At 37.1% G+C, this 18,103-nt stretch overlaps 1 protein-coding gene across 3 annotated transcripts in view; it reads right to left on the minus strand.

Annotated features, from left to right (window-relative positions):
• Positions 1-18,103, minus strand: part of grb10b (growth factor receptor-bound protein 10b) — a 108,182-nt gene that overhangs the window by 49,691 nt on the left and 40,388 nt on the right. For 2 of the 3 annotated variants that reach the window (XM_058745869.1, XM_058745870.1), the window contains exons 3-4: positions 11,326-11,422; positions 567-774 (exon numbers count right to left, since the gene is read on the minus strand). In XM_058745869.1, coding sequence (XP_058601852.1) covers positions 567-774; positions 11,326-11,422 — 305 coding nt within the window. The remainder of the gene's footprint in view (positions 1-566; positions 775-11,325; positions 11,423-18,103) is intronic. The other variant, XM_058745871.1, reaches the window with a different exon arrangement.

An 18,103-nucleotide genomic window follows, 5' to 3' on the forward strand; every position in this document is an offset into this window, starting at 1 on the left:
TGAAACTTACAGGATGTTTTATAGTACTTTGACCTCTTATACGTCAAAAGATCAAGGGAATTTCAGTTTCTCCGGTCAAGTCCCCTTTAATAATTTTCACAAAATTTTCATGGTCCACAGAATTTTGTTATATGAATATGAGAACATGCAATATGTTAAAAGATATGTTAAAAGAACAGGGCCTCTACTTTATTTTACATATGCATCTGCTTAAATACCCCTTTGCTTGTGTCTGCTTCTTCTTTGCCTGTGTTTCATCCAGAGATTTAGTACTCATTCAGAAGATGTGTAATAGTGCCTCCTACCATATAACAGTGAAAACACAGAAAGTTCTGTCAAATGACGGGGAAGCGTTGTCGCATAAATTATGGAAAAGTTTGTCAATGGTGGGGAAAGAGCTAATGTTAAACATCTTGCTTTGAAAGGGTGCTACCTTTCTTTAAAATAAACAACACTTTGATGTTTTGTTGTCTAATACAATGACATTCACACATGTGGCTTTAGAGTCCAAATAATTTTCGGGGCCACAGTGTGTTTGTGTGGGTATATATGTGCAGGCTTTTCACCTGACAGCGAGGATGTGCATAGGCTGGGACCGGCGCAGTCTCTGGTGTGGGGAGGTGGGCTGAGCCTGTGTTTGATAGGTGGCGGGGTGGTGCGGCTGGCCGTTGTGCAGCAGTGGAGTGGATTCTGTCTGCACACTGCAAGAAGTGTACAGACTCTCAAAGGATGAGTTCATGTCATTCACCAGAGCCTCCAGATCCACATCATCTTCTGGCAGGGAGAGAAATAGGAAGAAAAAACACATCAGATATACTAAATACTATCAGATATAATATATACTAAATATCAAGTCTGTTAGTTAATTAGTTTCCTTTTATCAGACAAGAAAATGTTCACTAGAAGAAAGGAGTATCAAATTTAGAATGTGCCGTCTGTGTGATCTACAGTAAATATTTTTTGTCCGCAGGCGCTGAGCATTGATATGGACAACAGTTGTTTCGTGTCACAACCATTTTACTATACTTGGTATTTTATCATGTTTGTAAGATAGTATTAAGCAAAAGGCATCTTTGACTGGAATGCACAATTTATTAACTTTCAGTGATGCATTGTATGATTACAACACTAGAGGGCAATGTAAAACACTTACCTATTGTAGTGCAGTCTCACACTCTTAGGCATTAACTTATTAAACAGTATATGCACCTATTTTTATTTTATTTTTACTTTTTTCTGTGCTTTACTTGGCACCCTATGTGCACCTGTGCCCTCTGAAAGACCTTTTTCTGAAAACCCATCAGATAATCAGATGATCAGCTGATGTATTAATAGAGACAGGTAAGCCCCTTCTCTACTTAGAGATCCTGGAGAGCTAAGATACATTCACACACCCAGGCTTTAGCACAGTGGGGAGGTTGAGAGTGAAGCCACACCATGGGGTAAAAGGGACAAAGGTCTTGGGTATAAATTATATAAAAAATAAATTAGTAAATAAATAAAATACACAAATATAACGTTAGTATTGATAAATAGCTACAATTTTGCTTTCATATTGCCTGTTCGGGATGTGCTCACTGTCCCCTGTTTGAACCCCGACTATCTTTTGAAACTCGACAAACTGGTCTATTGCTCTAGAGAGAGTTGTGATTGGCAGGTTATTTTAATTGAACATGGCTTAACAGCATGACAAAACGGCACTCTGAACCACATTTCTGGCAAATATCAAACATGATGCTGTTCTGTTTTAGTGCTGAATAAGTACATTTAAATATGTGCACTAATGTTAATTCTAACTGTACTTCTAAAACTAAACTCATTAACTCAGTAATTTAAAGGGCAAGTTCACATACATTCGTGTCACTTAATTCCATAGAATTACAATGAATGGAGACTGGAGCTTCAAAGCTTGATATCTTGAAAAATATCTTGAAATTAATAATTATATTCAGAATCTCCTGAAGCTGTGAGTGACAAACATTCTGTTTGTTGATTGATAATAACCCACTCTACCTGTTATCAGTTCTGACCACATCATTTGTGGTTTACGGGGACAAAAATCTGTTTAATGACATGGGTATGACAGAGGTATTACAATTTGAAGGTGGTTTCACACTGCCTATCTCCCCATAATTCAAAAGGCTTAAAAACATACTAAATGGTGTTGTTTTTTTTTGTTTTGTTTTTTGAAAATCTAAAAATGCACAAAGTTTCCTGTAAGGGGTAGGGTTAGGTGTATGGCTGGTGTAGGGCAATAGCACATACAGTTTGTACGGTATAAAAACCATTACACCCATGGATAGTCCAACGTGCGTGTGTGTGTGTGTGTGTGTGTGTGTGTGTGTAAATTATTCCTTTAACAGTATGGCCTGCTGTGAAGGAAACACTAACATTAAAAGAATTTTTGTATGTCCAGCAGAGGGTGCTAAAACAAACAAGTGGATAAAAATCAAAACAATTACACAGGACAGATTCAATCTGTATTTGGCATCTTTCTTTTTTTTTTTTTTTTTTTTTTTTGACCAAAAGAACCAATTTGATCCTTTTTTAGAATTTGCAAATCTACTGTCTATTCTCAAAAATGCCACCAGTATAACTGCAGGAGTATGTTTCAGAAAATAACTGTTCCAGACAGGGTGTTATGCGGGCACTCTGGAAGAAAAACACCTGATGATTTGTAAAGCACAGACAGGAGACTATTACAGGCATAGATTAACCTGTTAGAATATCAAATTCAACACAATTCACTGATAGTAGTTTCTAATAACAAAGCTTTCACTTTATGTGAATACTTCACCCAAAAATTAAAAGTATGTCATCATTTACTCATATCCATGTCATTCCAAACCTACAGTATATGGTAGCAAGTATCATAAAAAAGCTGTGCAGCTCAACGACTCAATCACTGAGTCATCTCAGGAGCCATCTGAGTTTGATTCATTAACATATGATTCAAACCACGATCATTTAACTGAAACGTAGCAGGCATTTCAACATTTATCCATGGGTGAATCAACATCATGGATCAAGGTTGAACCACTGTTAAATAGTCCTTCAAATTTACAAAGCAATTCAAGAAAGATGTGTTTCAACAATTACATTTTTGTAGGCCTACATCTTGCTAAAATTTCCAAATTTATTTATAAGTATTTTGTTGCTGTTTTTCAAACTCTGTTTCAACATTTTTTTATGTTGAAACAACTGACATTTGTTTCAATGTTAAAGGTTGGTAATCAGAATCAGAATGTTTCTGTAATACATTCAAAAGAGCTCAAAAGAATGATTTCTCCATGAATCAGACATTACTACTCTCACATACTCCCATGAATGTGCCACGGGTGAGCCAGATTGAACCAGAAGACTTTGAATATAGTGAGTCATATGTACTGACAGCCCCATCACTTACATTATATTAAAAAGAGCAGGATATTCTTCAAAAAGTAACTGTTTTGATCTAAGATGAGAGCAATTTGTCTTTTACCGATGAGCCAAAAGCAGACAAAAGCAAGAAAGTTTAACTGTCAGTTGTCCAGAGAAATCCTGAGAGACAGCAAATACATGAACCGATCCTTCAACCTTTCCTCAGGGTATAAGGCAAGACAATAAACAGTTCTAAACAGAAAACAGAGGGTGTGAATTCTAAAAGCATGCTGTTTTTACAGAAAATATTAAAATTTAAATCTGGTATATTTCTCAGGTAGATGGCCATGAGGAGGGCCTGGGACTCATCCAGACATCTCTGAGAAATGAATGATTCAGTAGAACAGCTCCTCCAGCCCCGCCGGCTGCACTCGGTGCTCAGCATTCAGCAAGTGCGGAACGCAATGCAAACTGACTCAGCAGCCATGGGAACACTGCATCAAATGTACTGTTTTATTACCGTATGGGAAATCAGCTGATTAAACTAATGCTAACCGTATTTGTGAAAGTAGAGACTGCGGCGCCAGAATCTGATTATAGTCAAGAGAGCTGTTTAAATTCCAGGCTGAGGTAAATTGAGTTCTGCCAACTTTTTTGCCACTTATACACTGGAGCGGTTGTAGCGATGAAGCCGGTGCATGGCTGCTTGGAATCCGACTCATGAACCAGTAAATTCCAGTGAAGGACACTGACTGTGTTTCTAGATATAAATCTATGACAAAAATACTATTATAAACTAGGTAAGTGGATAATTCAGTAGCAAAAGTTACTCTAGAAAAATCATGAGTGCACAATTTTATAAAATCATATGATATATAAGAAGATCAAGAAAGGCTATTAATAATCTTTCATTGTGCAAAAGTATTTTGATATGAAAGGCTCCAAACACAGAGCAGCACAAAGCGCTTATGCACATCTCGCTTATGCGAATTTTGTGCGGAGAATGATGTGCTTGAAGCAACACGGAGTCACAGAGCACAGCGCTCCGCAAATCCGCATAGAAAGGTTCAAAGCACAAAGTGAAGAGATTAGAGATATTAATGCGTAGCGTATTAAATCTGTACAATAGTTTATTGAGCCTTTTCTTTTAACAGTTTTAAATTTCAGTTACTGTGCTCGTGTGGTCTAACAGACACAACACGATTTTGAAAACAGCATGAAGAAAAAGTCCTGCAAGATAAAGTCCTTTTATGCAAAACCATGTATCTTTATTTACAGATAAAGTATAATATTAGGAACATTTAATAATCTTGCAGAGAGTTTCATCGTCTTGACTCTAGTAACCGAAAGCGACACGCAGTTTGAACGCTGAATGGAGGATGACAGACAGCCGCAGGAGAGAGAAGAGTTTACTTGAACCTGATTTACATATAGAGTGGGGGAACTATGATGTCACTTTGTAGGCGAAAACCCGGAAGCGAGTGCATTTTAGCGCTTCCGGTTCCATCGTCCCTGAGTCAATGGGTTTTTTGAATGGGATTTTGGTTAAATCCGTTAAATAAGGTCCGTGGTTCACACAAGCTCAAGATACTTTCACGTTGTATTCTACGACATAAAACACACCAGTCACACCACACTCGTGATTTTTTTAAGCTGTTACGTTTCTTAAAAAAGACGGTTGCTAACAAGTTGCTAAATGAGACTACAGGCGCTGTCGGAGACATTAAACGTCATCACGCCGAACAGTTTATCAATTTAGTATTTTGTAGTTGTAGTATTAATTTTAGGATAACCAATGAATAGTTTACAGCATTTTATATAGTTGTTCGACAATGTTTTTTTGCTTTGCCCCGAAATGCGACATGTCTTCGGAGGGAAGATGCTCGTTTTATCGTTTACTGATGCGGAGACTCTGGGTTCGTACCACAAGGTAAATTCATATTATGATTATTACATGTAAACACCACATTTACTGGCTTTACGTGGTGAAAGTGAAACTTTAATGATGCATAGTGCTTATTAGCCACGTCAAAAATAAATGTGTAGGGCGGCATGAAGTTGTTAGAAAGAGATTGTAGAAGCAAGGATAAAATAATATTTTGTGTACCCACCCTAACAAAATGATAACTGAAATGTGGTAGTTTGTTCACTAAAATAAGTTTAATCTTAACCATATCCAAAGACTCGCTCACTGTTATTTAAAAGATTAAATACGCGGGGATATGTTTTTAATTAAAATATTCATATTAATCAAGGATATATGTAAGGATATATGCATTGAAATCGTTTAATACACAGCTAGCCGTTGATTATACCGTTTATGCCATGGTCATTTCCCAGCATTCACATATTAAAGATGTTAATAATATTTGCGCTGCAATATTTGACCAGAACGATAAAAATGACGGTTATTTTCGTCTGTATTACTATTCAACTGTAACTGTATGTTACTATGGTTACCAATGTTTATAGGAAGCGCATTAATATAGAACGTGATTAAACTGACCCGGAACTACCTGTGCAGTTCAAGGAATTTAATCAACACCTGCCAGCCAATCAGAATTGACTATTCAGACAGACCATGGCATAATGACTTTTAATGCACCTTATTTCGAAATGTACAGAAATACGTGCTTTAAATGCCCTTTAGTTATGATTATTTCATTTATTCACTATACTATTTATTACTAATGTCTCATTTCAGTTTTATTTTGGTTCTAGTTTTGTATTTATTCCAGTTTATATGAAAAGGTTCATGTTGTGTGGATTAAAATTCTTATACAGAGTAAATACGTTTCACTAAACATGTTAAAAATAAGTTTGAAACAATCGTCGGGAGCGTGGTGGTGGTGACACTGAAGACGAGCGACCGTGGTGCTGTAGTTCGTTTATAGCCTAAGTTTAGCTTTTCAGTTCTGGCGCTTTTATTTCGGCTTCAAAATTCATCAACGTTATATTATTTTGTGAAGATTATCTTGATGGACAAAACGTGTAAGTTTCATGAACTATAATTGAACACAGAGCTTATTTTTTGCGATTATCCAAAAGCCTATGGAAAAATCCCATTGGCTTTTTGTCGAGGGAACCAGTTTCATGCTAACAGCCGATCCGCCTACAAAGTGACGTCATAGTTCCCCCACTATATTCATCTGTATCTCACATTAAAGGGTAACTAAACCCTAAAACAACTTTTTTGAGTTAATGATCTGTAAGACTGTGTCTTTATTAGAGCTGTGCATTGATTCGAGTAAATGTTTTGACATTTGGTTATAAAGTGTTTTAATTCTACAATATATGGTGTAAAAACGTCTGAGTGCTGCCCTCTTCAGGTTGAACGGTAGTTACTGCAGTTGAATTTTCCTACTGGACGTTGCATACCCCTGTGACATATGATGACACTTACTAACCACGCCCCTGCACGAGCTCACCAAGCCCTTGGCCGTCAAAACCACTGCAGCGAGTCAGGAGTCGGTTCGTCCCCTCTGTCTCCGCTTTTTAAATATTGCCAGTGGGTGGAGTTAGGCTCTGACCAGTGGTTTAGTTACCCTTTAAACTAACAGCTTCAGAACACTTAAAATATAGTGCACGGAAACTTTATGGTGTTGTATAATGTATTTGTGGCTTTTGTGGGTCTTAACAATAACACAATAGTATACGCACAATATCAGATTTGGATCGGTCTCGTCTGACCAATACCCCGATCCGGCAGAAAATGCCAGTATCGGAGCGATACCGATACTGAATATCGGATCGGCGCACCCCTAGATGGAATACATTCAGTGTGAGTGTAAAGAAAGACACCAGTAGATGGAGCTACATTAAGAAAAAAAAATTAAAAAAGCATTTTACATACATTAATTTAAAGAAAGGGACTAATGTCACGTTACGCTGTTGCAGGAAGATGTGGGAGGCATGAGGGAATGTTTTACAGTCTTTAATCAAGGAAACACTGGAAATAATCAAAACAGGAGCTTGAGCAACACATGTAGAAAACAAGTAGACCCGACAAACACTAACTGAACAAACTGGGGCTAATAAACACAAGATAACGAGGGACAGACATGTGCGGGGAATCAACTAGTAATCAAACTAAACAAGGACAGGAACAAGACCAAATAAGGCAAAACAGGAACTGAAACGCATGACTAAACAGGTCAAATCCCTCCTGGAAGGCGCGTCCACGCGCCGTAAACAACAGAGGGAGGCATAGGTGGGAGCTTTGGGAGGAGGCTCAGGAGGAAGACAGATATCCGGGAGGAGGACAACGGGCAGAGACCAGGGATGGGATGATGGAGGGAGGAGCCAGGGAGACAACAGAAGGGAGCCAGAACAGGAGGAGTCAAGTAGGACCCAGGCCACACCTATAATGACGGCCCACGGTGGAGCTGACGGAGGGAGGAGCCATGGAGGAGGAATGGCCGCCAACTCTGGGGGGCCAACCAACAGCCGCGGAGCAGGTGGAGGAGGAGCCCGAGGTGGAGACGGAGAGCCGATGAGCCAGGGCGACGGGGAGGATCCGGGGGACCAAGGCGGAGCAGAAGGCACCGGCGACCGAAGCGGAGACGGGATCCAGATGGCCACGGTGGAGCTGGAGTGACACAGGACTGAGGATGATCCGAAGGGATGGAGGAGCTGGGATGAGGCGCAGCCGGAGGAGTGGAGTCCCGAGGCGCAGGATGGTCGACGACAGACTAAGGACTATATTTGTCTAATTAAATGATTTCCAACAATTATTAAAGGGTGATGCTCAAAACACACCCTGATATGTCAGTGATTTCCATATGGGTTCACTTTAGCAATGGTGTGCTGTATCTGATTCAGTGTATCTGATTCAGTGGCACAGTGACAAAATACAAAATACATTAAGCTAATCTACTTTTGAGACTGCTGATTCTTTGCCAAAAACAAAGTGGTTAAATTGGTTCAGTTATGCCAAAGACTGTTAAAGACAAATGCAAAAGTTTTAAAACATGTTTTATAGCACCATGTTTACGACTGAGTCCATTAGACCATCCAGCTGGTGACAATTAACATGCAAATTGTGAGTGAACAAAGAGACGGGCGTAATAAAAGGAGAAAAGAGGAGTAGCTTGGGCAGGAGCGTCCCGTAGAAGACCCATGGGGGGAGATATGTGCCTCAAAAACACACGGAAGTATACATATGAAAGGAGGCAGTGGAGCTAGTCTTTTCACAGATATAGTCAGCACTCTAAGGAATTCCCAAGTTGGCCAAACAATACAGTGCCTTCATATAAGCACCAAACAGGAGGGGTGGACAGGAGGGAAGGAGGGAGATATATAGGGTGGGGGTTTCATATAGAGAAGGAGTTGGAGAAGGATCAAAAATAAATATGAACCTGAGTTGTGTTTTTGAAAAATAATGGAGATTCAGGGTGATCCTGATCCTCCAACATATACAGTACCATAAAGTAAATGGGGATGGGATCTGTCACATTCAAAAAAAGATAAAAAGAACATCATTAAAAGTGTCAAAAAGTATCAAAATTGTAGATGATTGTTAGTCAATAGTGAGAATTGGTCCTTAAAATAAATTGTGACCATTAAAGTTAGTCCACAACAAAACTGTTCTGGACTAACAACTGTTGTGCTCAACAAACTTGAAGCCGATGTAAAATCCATGAAAGGAAATTTTTGTCTCACATGTCCTTCCCGCAAAATTCCTAATGAGAAGACTGCATTTTGTCTGTGGAATTCTGCCATATGAATTGAAATGTGGCCACAACAGTAGAGTGTGCTTTTGCTCGTGATAGCTGAAGTAACAGAAAGGTACAGAGAAAACGGTTTACTGATGGTATTGAATACAATTTACATGTGGGTTAAAGGGACAGTTCACCCGAAAAACTAAATTCTGTCAACATTTACTCACCCTCATTACAAAACTGTCTTCCTTTTTATCTGTGGAACATGAATGTGTTTTTCTCCATTAATAGAAGTCAATGGTAACCAAAACTCTTCGGTTACCAATATCCTTAAAAATATCTTCTTTGTCATTCCACAGAAAAGAAAGGAAGCTACAAAGGTTTGAAACGACCGGGTAAGAAAATGACATAAATTTAATTTCTATTTGCCGCTTTCATGTTCTAAACGGCTTTCTTGCAATAAGCAGTTTTTTGGTGTGCATGTAAAAGCAGTCAAAGAGAGAATGATGGGTAAAAATGCCCCTGGCAGTCCAAGAGCAGAGCGAGAGAGGGAAAATCTGGAAAAACAATAATGGGGATCAGGGCCTGTTCTTGGGAAACATCAATCTAATCAGAGTTTCATATACCTCACCTTCCATAATCTTATAAGCCCCATCCGCCCACCACACTAAAACCTCTCTTTCTTCTAAAGAATGCAATGCCCTGGATATTGCTGCCCAAGGGTCCATCAGAACATGCGGTGTAGGAGACACACTGACCTCAGCAAAGGAATACTTTGAATAACTCTGCAGTGGTCCGATCCAGCCTTTCAGTTTCAAACCCAGAACTAGTAAATATCTCAATTAAACTGATAGTTAATTTAGTATGAAAGCTCATACTAAAAACTGCATGACTGCATGCCTTTCTTCTGCAGAACACAAAATCGTATATACATACAAATCATGCATTCTTAATAAAACCTAAGCTGAATAACACTTATAGTTGATAATGTAACTTCATTGTCATTCGGTTTTGAATGCTCCTTTCATGAGAGAGGATAAATGACAGACCTCAGAAAGCAAAACATTTACTTAGACCCATCAAATGTAATCCATTTGAGCTAAAAGCCTACAATGTCACATTTCAACAAAGCACTTCAGTTTCAATAAACTTCATAAGCCAGTTAACTTCATAACAAATAATAGAGTGTGGTCTTTAACTCTATTAAAAGATTATAAGTATGCCAGAGGTTTTAGCTGTAAAATCATAGCTTTAAACGTCACATGGCATTTCGACACAGCAACGAATATTTCTGGCCTCAATCTGAGATCTGACGTACAAATGCTTCTCATCTATTCTTAGCTGCATTCCGACATCCCAAAATAAGACCTTTGTTGTCACAGTTTGTTGTTTTCAATGGAGTATGAAAACTGCAGGGTCAAAGAATAGACATGGGAACAAACTAGTTTTTTTTATACATTCATTCATTTAGTTGTGTGATAAGAGTGTTTATATAATACTCTGAATAAACATTATTACACAGTGTTAAAAATCCACAAATCAACAGAGTATATGTATATACTGTATATATATATATATATATATATATATATATATATATATATATATATATATGTAACTGTGTTCAACAAACACCACTCAGCAAATTAAATACTAAGGGCCTTTAAATGATCAGAGCCAATAGTTTAGTGTAGTCACAGCTGTGAGGATTTTTTCGGCGCACTCTGAGAAGTCCTAAATGAAAAATTTCTGCTCCATTTACTTCAATGACAACATCAGATTTTCAGAAAAAAACAAAACTTCAGGCTCTACCTCCCATGCTGAGGCGATATTGTGCTTAAATCTCATGCTCCAAATATCATGCCTCTGTATTTTTGTATGGCACAATTAGGTTGGAGGCTTAATGAGTGGCACCCTGTGTCTTTACAAATCAAGCCTTTGAACTGCTGGAGTGTTTACAGCGGAAGAGCCCTGAATATAGATCCCAGTTTGAACTTAATGAGCAAGTCTCCAACTATAAAAGGCATCTACGACAGACAGCCCCCACCCAAGTCCAAGTGTGTGAGACAGACGGCCCCCGCCCATAATCAAGTATGCACACACATACTCACTTGTTAATTGTGTGAGTTATTAAACTAGAAGCAATTCTGCACATCTATAAAAAACGCTTTACCTCTGTTTTGGATATTAAGACCATACACCATAACCATAAAAAATAAAATTACTGTCATTACAAACATTGGAGCCAGAGTATCTTATTTTAAGAAATTTATGAAGTGTGCATGCAAATTATTAGTTCACTGACCTTGATGGTTGTGTGAATTCCGATTGGTTGACTGCTGAAAACCTGGTCCAATCAAATCTGCCTGTCTGTGATTGGCAGCTCGGTCTACATTATCCTGCTGAGACAGAAGCCAATAAAGCGGTCATGCTAAAAGCATTTTTTGACATTAGTCACACCACTCTCTCTCTTTCACACACACACACAAAGACACACACTTTTTATTATCCATGAAGGAATATATCAATTTAAGTCTGACAGAACAAGCATGGAAAATAGGCGATCCCTCCAAAATGTTGTCTAGGAATTTCATCATACTGTAAATCAGTAGTTTTTCCCCAGTAAAATATCTAAAAGGTACATTTAGCAGTTATATACATATCTTAAATTGCATAGAATGCTCTTATCTTCTCATCTGAATTTCTTGTTTTAAGCATTTTTATTTATTTATTTACAGAGGTTTATGTTTCAAAAAAAGAACAAAATATTAAATGTAGTCACTAAAAACAAGTTTCATTACATAATACAATTTTAAATAAACAAATAACCTTTTTACTAGAAAACAAGACCATGTCTGATGCGTGTTAAGGTACAATGCATGTTCACATGTATACAAATTCTCCCATCCATTTTCAGGAATGAACTTCTATGAAGCAATTGCCCAATCTGTGATGAAAGAGAAGAGAGGAGGCCCTCTCCTTGTCCTCAGAAGCCCCCCTGCCGTATCCGGGGAGGGTCACGGCCGTGTTTACAGGCTATGAGAAAAACAACACCGTCCAGACGCGGCCCTGCCATGTGATCAGCTGAAACTGTGCCATTGTATTCACGGAACAAGATCTAAAGCGACTGGCAGCTGGGAGCCACGTTCTCTGTGTGTAAACTACAGGTGGCGACTCGATTCAAAAACTCATTCCTTTCCAAAACAGAGCCTCTCTGCTGTCTCACCAGAGGGGAACACTTTGAACTCTTGGATGCTGTACAAAAACAAAAAGCTGGGTTTGAGCGCAGTAGGATCAAGGATTGTGGGATATCTCTTTCAGTGCTGATTGGAGCTTTCACAGCACGAGCTGGGAACAGAATGTCCTGCGGCACTCTTGTATTTGGAGATGGTTCTCAGAGCGAGACCGCAAAACCCAGAATCTGGCTGTGATGTGGCTGCAGAGTGTCAGTAGTTTTATGGTTTCTGAATGTTACATACAATGTTCCAGAACCAGAGCAAGATTGTTTTGTTTTCTTATGTAAATGTGAAGATGCCGCACACATGCAGCCGTGCTGAATGATACCAAATGCAAAAGGAACTGGTGTGTTGACATTTTTGGTCAAACACATTTTAATGCTGATGAATATCTAGATATCATTTATTGTGACCATTTTTCACGATGAAACAGAATTTGGGACCCTATATGACTCCTGCCTGAAGGAAATAATCTGACACATGGTCAGAAATGAACTTTTCCATAAAGGGACAATATTTGCCCATTGTGATTGATTTCCAGGGTCTTTTTTTTTTTTTTTTAAATACCTTTTTAAAGATCATTGTTATAATTATTAAATGTGTCTGTATTGCCTTTTAGGCCAAATGCTTAGATTTACCAAATACTTCAATCAGAAAACTAGACTGTTACAAATAAATTTTCATCAACAAAACATCTTTACACTAAACCAACAGAACAAAAGCTACATCTGATATGGCATTAATGTAGCCTATGTGTATTAACACAGACTTTTTAAAGCTGTTCAATGGTGGCATACATGTATTTACAATACAGTTGTATAAATGTAATATAAATGTTATGTATGACAAATATAAACTTTGTATTATAACAACAATCAGTACCAATTATTAATTTCCACACCTCTTCTCAACAAACTATACGATTTGAGGCATCCATAGGGCAATGTAGGATGAGTTTAAAACTTTTTTTTTTCCAAAGTGTGAGGAAATAGTGATGTTTGCCAAACACCACTCTTTAGAATAATTTGATTATTTTTATTTATTTATTTTTTTTACAGTAATGTGTTATTGGTTTTATTTTCAGAAGACATCTAGTGTAGTTGACTACTTTATGGGTACTGCTGCCAAGTGACATTTTTGCAAATTTGCAGCTAGTTTATGCAATTTTGAATCTGTCTATCATACTAGTTTTTCCTAAAAACTGTGACTTATTAGGGTTTTTTAAATTTTGGCAGTGGCATTTTACCAAATGCTGTTGAAAGTGTCAACCACAAGAATAAAAATAATATAAATAAATAAATAACATTCGAACATGGAATTCAAAAGTTTAAAGAAGAATCTCCAGTTTATTTAGCAAAATAATAATTCATTTTATATTCCCATGTACACCACATCTCAAGTCTTTGTTCTTCAAATTTAGTATTCATGCACTTTTAAATTCCTGATGCTTCAACAATTCAATATTTCAATATTTATTTATTTATTTATTTTTATTTCTGGTTGGATTCAGCACTTGGAGCCAACAGCCTGTCTAATCTGTTCTGTGCAAACTACACGTGCATCTCAATAAATTAGAATGTTGTGGAAAAGTTCATTTATTTCAGTAATTCAACTCAAATTGTGAAACTTGTGTATTAAATATGTTCAATGCACACAGACTGAAGTAGTTTAAATCTTTGGTTCTTTTAATTGTGATGATTTTGGCTCACGTTTAACAAAAACCCACCAATTCACTATCTCAACAAATTAGAATATGGTGACATGCCAATCAGCTAATCAACTCAAAACACCTGCAAAGGTTTCCTGAGCCTTCAAAATGGTCTCTCAGTTTGCTTCACTAGGCTACACAATCATGGGGAAGACTGCTGATCTGACAGTTGTCCAGAAGACAATCATTGACACCCTTCACAAGGATAGCCACAAACATTCATTGCCAAAGAAGCTGGCTGTTCACAGAGTGCTGTATCCAAGCATGTTAACAGAAAGTTGAGTGGAAGGAAAAAGTGTGGAAGAAAAAGATGCACAACCAACCGAGAGAACCGCAGCCTTATGAGGATTGTCAAGCTAAATCGATTCAAGAATTTGGGTGAACTTCACAAGGAATGGACTGAGGCTGGGATCAAGGCATCAAGAGCCACCACACACAGACGTGTCAAGGAATTTGGCTACAGTTGTTGTATTCCTCTTGTTAAACCACAGACAACGTCAGAGGCGTCTTACCTGGGCTAAGGAGAAGAAGAACTGGACTGTTGCCCAGAGGTCCAAAGTCCTCTTTTCAGATGAGAGCAAGTTTTGTATTTCATTTGGAAACCAAGGTCCTAGAGTCTGGAGGAAGGGTGGAGAAGCTCATAGCCCAAGTTGCTTGAAGTCCAGTGTTAAGTTTCCACAGTCTGTGATGATTTGGGGTGCAATGTCATCTGCTGGTATTGGTCCATTGTGTTTTTTGAAAACCAAAGTCACTGCACCCGTTTACCATTTTGAAGCACTTCATGCTTCCTTCTGCTGACCAGCTTTGGAAGATGCTGATTTCATTTTCCAGCAGGATTTGGCAAATGCCCACACTGCCAAAAGCACCAAAAGTTGGTTAAATGACCATGGTGTTGGTGTGCTTGACTGGCCAGCAAACTCACCAGACCTGAACCCCATAGAGAATCTATGGAGTATTGTCAAGAGGAAAATGAGAAACAAGAGACCAAAAAATGCAGATGAGCTGAAGGCCACTGTCAAAGAAACCTGGGCTTCCATACCACCTCAGCAGTGCCACAAACTGATCACCTCCATGCCACGCCAAATTGAGGCAGTAATTAAAGCAAAAGGAGCCCCTACCAAGTATTGAGTACATATACAGTAAATGAACATACTTTCCAGAAGGCCAACAATTCACTAAAAATGTTTTTTTTTATTTGTCTTATGAAGTATTATAATTTGTTGAGATTTTTGTTAAATGTGAGTCAAAATCATCACAATTAAAAGAACCAAACACTTAAACTACTTCAGTCTGTGTGCTTTGAATTTATTTAATACACGAGTTTCACAATTTTAGTTGAATTACTGAAATAAATGAACTTTTCCACGACATTCTAATTTATTGAGATGCACCTGTATATTGCTGTGGTCAAATGGTCAGATGACGTTTTGAACCAGAAAGGACTTCTAGTCTCTTCTTGTGGTCTCCTGCAGCCTTATAGATAATCCTAAAGCAATGCGTCTGGACATTAGCATTAAAAGTCTGAAATGTTCTTAAGGGCAGAGAGACTGTGTGTATGTGAGCGTGTGTGGGGGTTCTAGCTAGCCGAGTGTGACTGATCCGTTCTAAGTTCAACCCATACTTGTACTGAGGGAAGCCACAGTGGTTCTGTCTGACTGAACTCAGCAGAAGGCCCAGACAGAGCTAAGACCTCTAATATCACGCTTTAAGTTTGTCTGGGACCATAATCTATAGGTCTGTGTTGCCTCTTTGCTGACTTTACAGAACTTTTTCAGAGATCTTGGGAAAGTTAATCGGTTTAAACAAGAAACTAAAATTTGAGTAATGTTAGATGTTATACAAAGATGTTTTATAACAAGGACCATTTTATAAAAGCAAATTCTATGGATAGGGGTTGATTTTTGTTTAAACAAACATATGAAGGTTAAACAATGCTCTTACAAATTCTTTCATAATTTATTTATACCTTTTATTGTTTGAGTCATGTCCCAGACTTGCAATTTAAAATATGAACCCTTTATTATCATTATTATTACATATATATAATTTAGATATTTTTAATGAAAAATCAGTTTTTACACAAATTAATATTATTCTTTCATAATTTAGTTTTGTTACTTTTCAAAATACCATTTATTTATACATTTCATTGCTTGATTCTTGTCCCAGACTTGCAATTTAAAATAAGAACATCCATCATAAATATAATAATAATAATAATAATAATAATAAATGATTATTATTATTATTATTATTGCTGTTGTTAATGTTGTTGCGATTTGTATGATTGTGATTTGCATGATATTTACTAAAATATCTCAATATAAATAATTTACATATTTAATGAAAAAAAGTACAGTATATCAGTTTTTACATTATGACTGTCCACCACAAGCAACAATTTGCCGAAAATAAAGTTTGGGTAGTTGGTTATCAAGAAGAATTCTGTTTCAGTGAAGAACATTTTTATTTAAAATATAAGTGATGTGTGAAGAATGAATGAATTAAATAAAATACATAAATACATACAGTACTAGATAAATATCACCTTTTAATATCAAGGCTATATTTAGACAAAGAAAAGAAAAGAAACCTGCAATCACACACATCTCGCAAGGAGTGTTTTAAGGGAACTATTCAAGGGTGCTGTGGTTAATTTATCCCCAAACACGCATGTAATGTAAAGTCATAACCCTCCATGTGCTGTCATACATAGATCAAGTTTCTGCTAACAAGTGGATGCAATATATATCCATGAGGTGTTTATTAAGGTTCATACATCTCCTATACAAACCAGACTTGATTTAACCTACTTGTGTTGTGTGTATACTCTAAAACACAGGGTTCTTGACACAATTTAGTCAATAAACATAGCTATGTCAAGCATTTTGTGTGCTGACTTGGTTATCCTTCAGATCAGCTGTACTAATATAATGCTTAAGGTACAAAAGGTGACATTGCAGTCACGCTTATCCTCAGATGGTCAGGCTACTCTGGCAGGACGGATTACACTGTGAATACAGAGCCACATTCATAAAGTATTTTTCCTTTTACTCACAGCAACTGTAAATTGGTCTGTTATGTGTATAGATTGTGGCATAAATATTGAATAAATATTCAAAAGGAACAGGCATATTAGAGTCATACAGATGAACACTATTCATTGTTTTAATTTTATTTTATGTTATTTTATTTTAATGTTTGTGAAGCAAATCTCTTATGCCCATTTAGCCTGCATCTATTTAATAATAAAAAACAGTAATATTGTACAATGTTGCTTCAATTTAAATAGTTTTCAATTTTAATACATTTTAAATGGAATTGCATAGTTCATTCCTTAAGGAATCTCACTGATTTAATGCTAAGAAAAGGGTTCCTTATTATCAATGATGAAAAGAGATGTTTTTTTTTTTTTTTTTTGGCGGAAACTGTGCTATATTATTCTTTAATGATGATTCTCTGGTAAATACACACCAATTTTCTCTATTAACTAACTATTAACTACAACTTTTGCCTCAATAAACCTCTAATTTGCTGCTTATTAATTAGGTTAGTAAGGTAGTTGTTAAGTTTATGCATGGGGTAGGACTGAGGCATTGATATGTGCTTTATAAGTACTAATAAATAACCAAAATCCTAGTAATATGCATGCTAAGTTAATACTGAGAGTTGGTCCCTAAACTAAAATGTTAACATACAAATTTTACTATGGGGATTTTATACAGTATATGTTATAAAATTACATCTTCATCTATTCAGAGAATGTATGTACTGAATGTGAAAATTACATATGGACTTACATGTAACATGACAATATCAGTCTTGATATAAGACAATATATTTCATATATTACATTTCTGTATGGGATGAACCAGACAATTCAGAGAAAGCGTCTGGAAGTGTCTGGATGTCAAAAACATAAAAGACCTTGATACAGAATCCTCAAGTTCTTAGAAATACCAAGAAAAGGAAAATTGACTTCCAGGAACAAGGAACCATATGTTGTCTTGATTCACTCTGAAAACAGCTATAAAACTTGAGGCGAATAATTTACAGCTCTGAAAATACCAATACGCTCCAACAACAGGCACTTTAATGGCTAAAGCAGTATGAGAAAAAAGCCAATATGACTGGTAAGC

This window comes from Onychostoma macrolepis, chromosome 16 (assembly GCF_012432095.1).
Source record: "Onychostoma macrolepis isolate SWU-2019 chromosome 16, ASM1243209v1, whole genome shotgun sequence".
In the NCBI taxonomy this organism is placed as follows: Eukaryota; Metazoa; Chordata; class Actinopteri; order Cypriniformes; family Cyprinidae; genus Onychostoma; species Onychostoma macrolepis.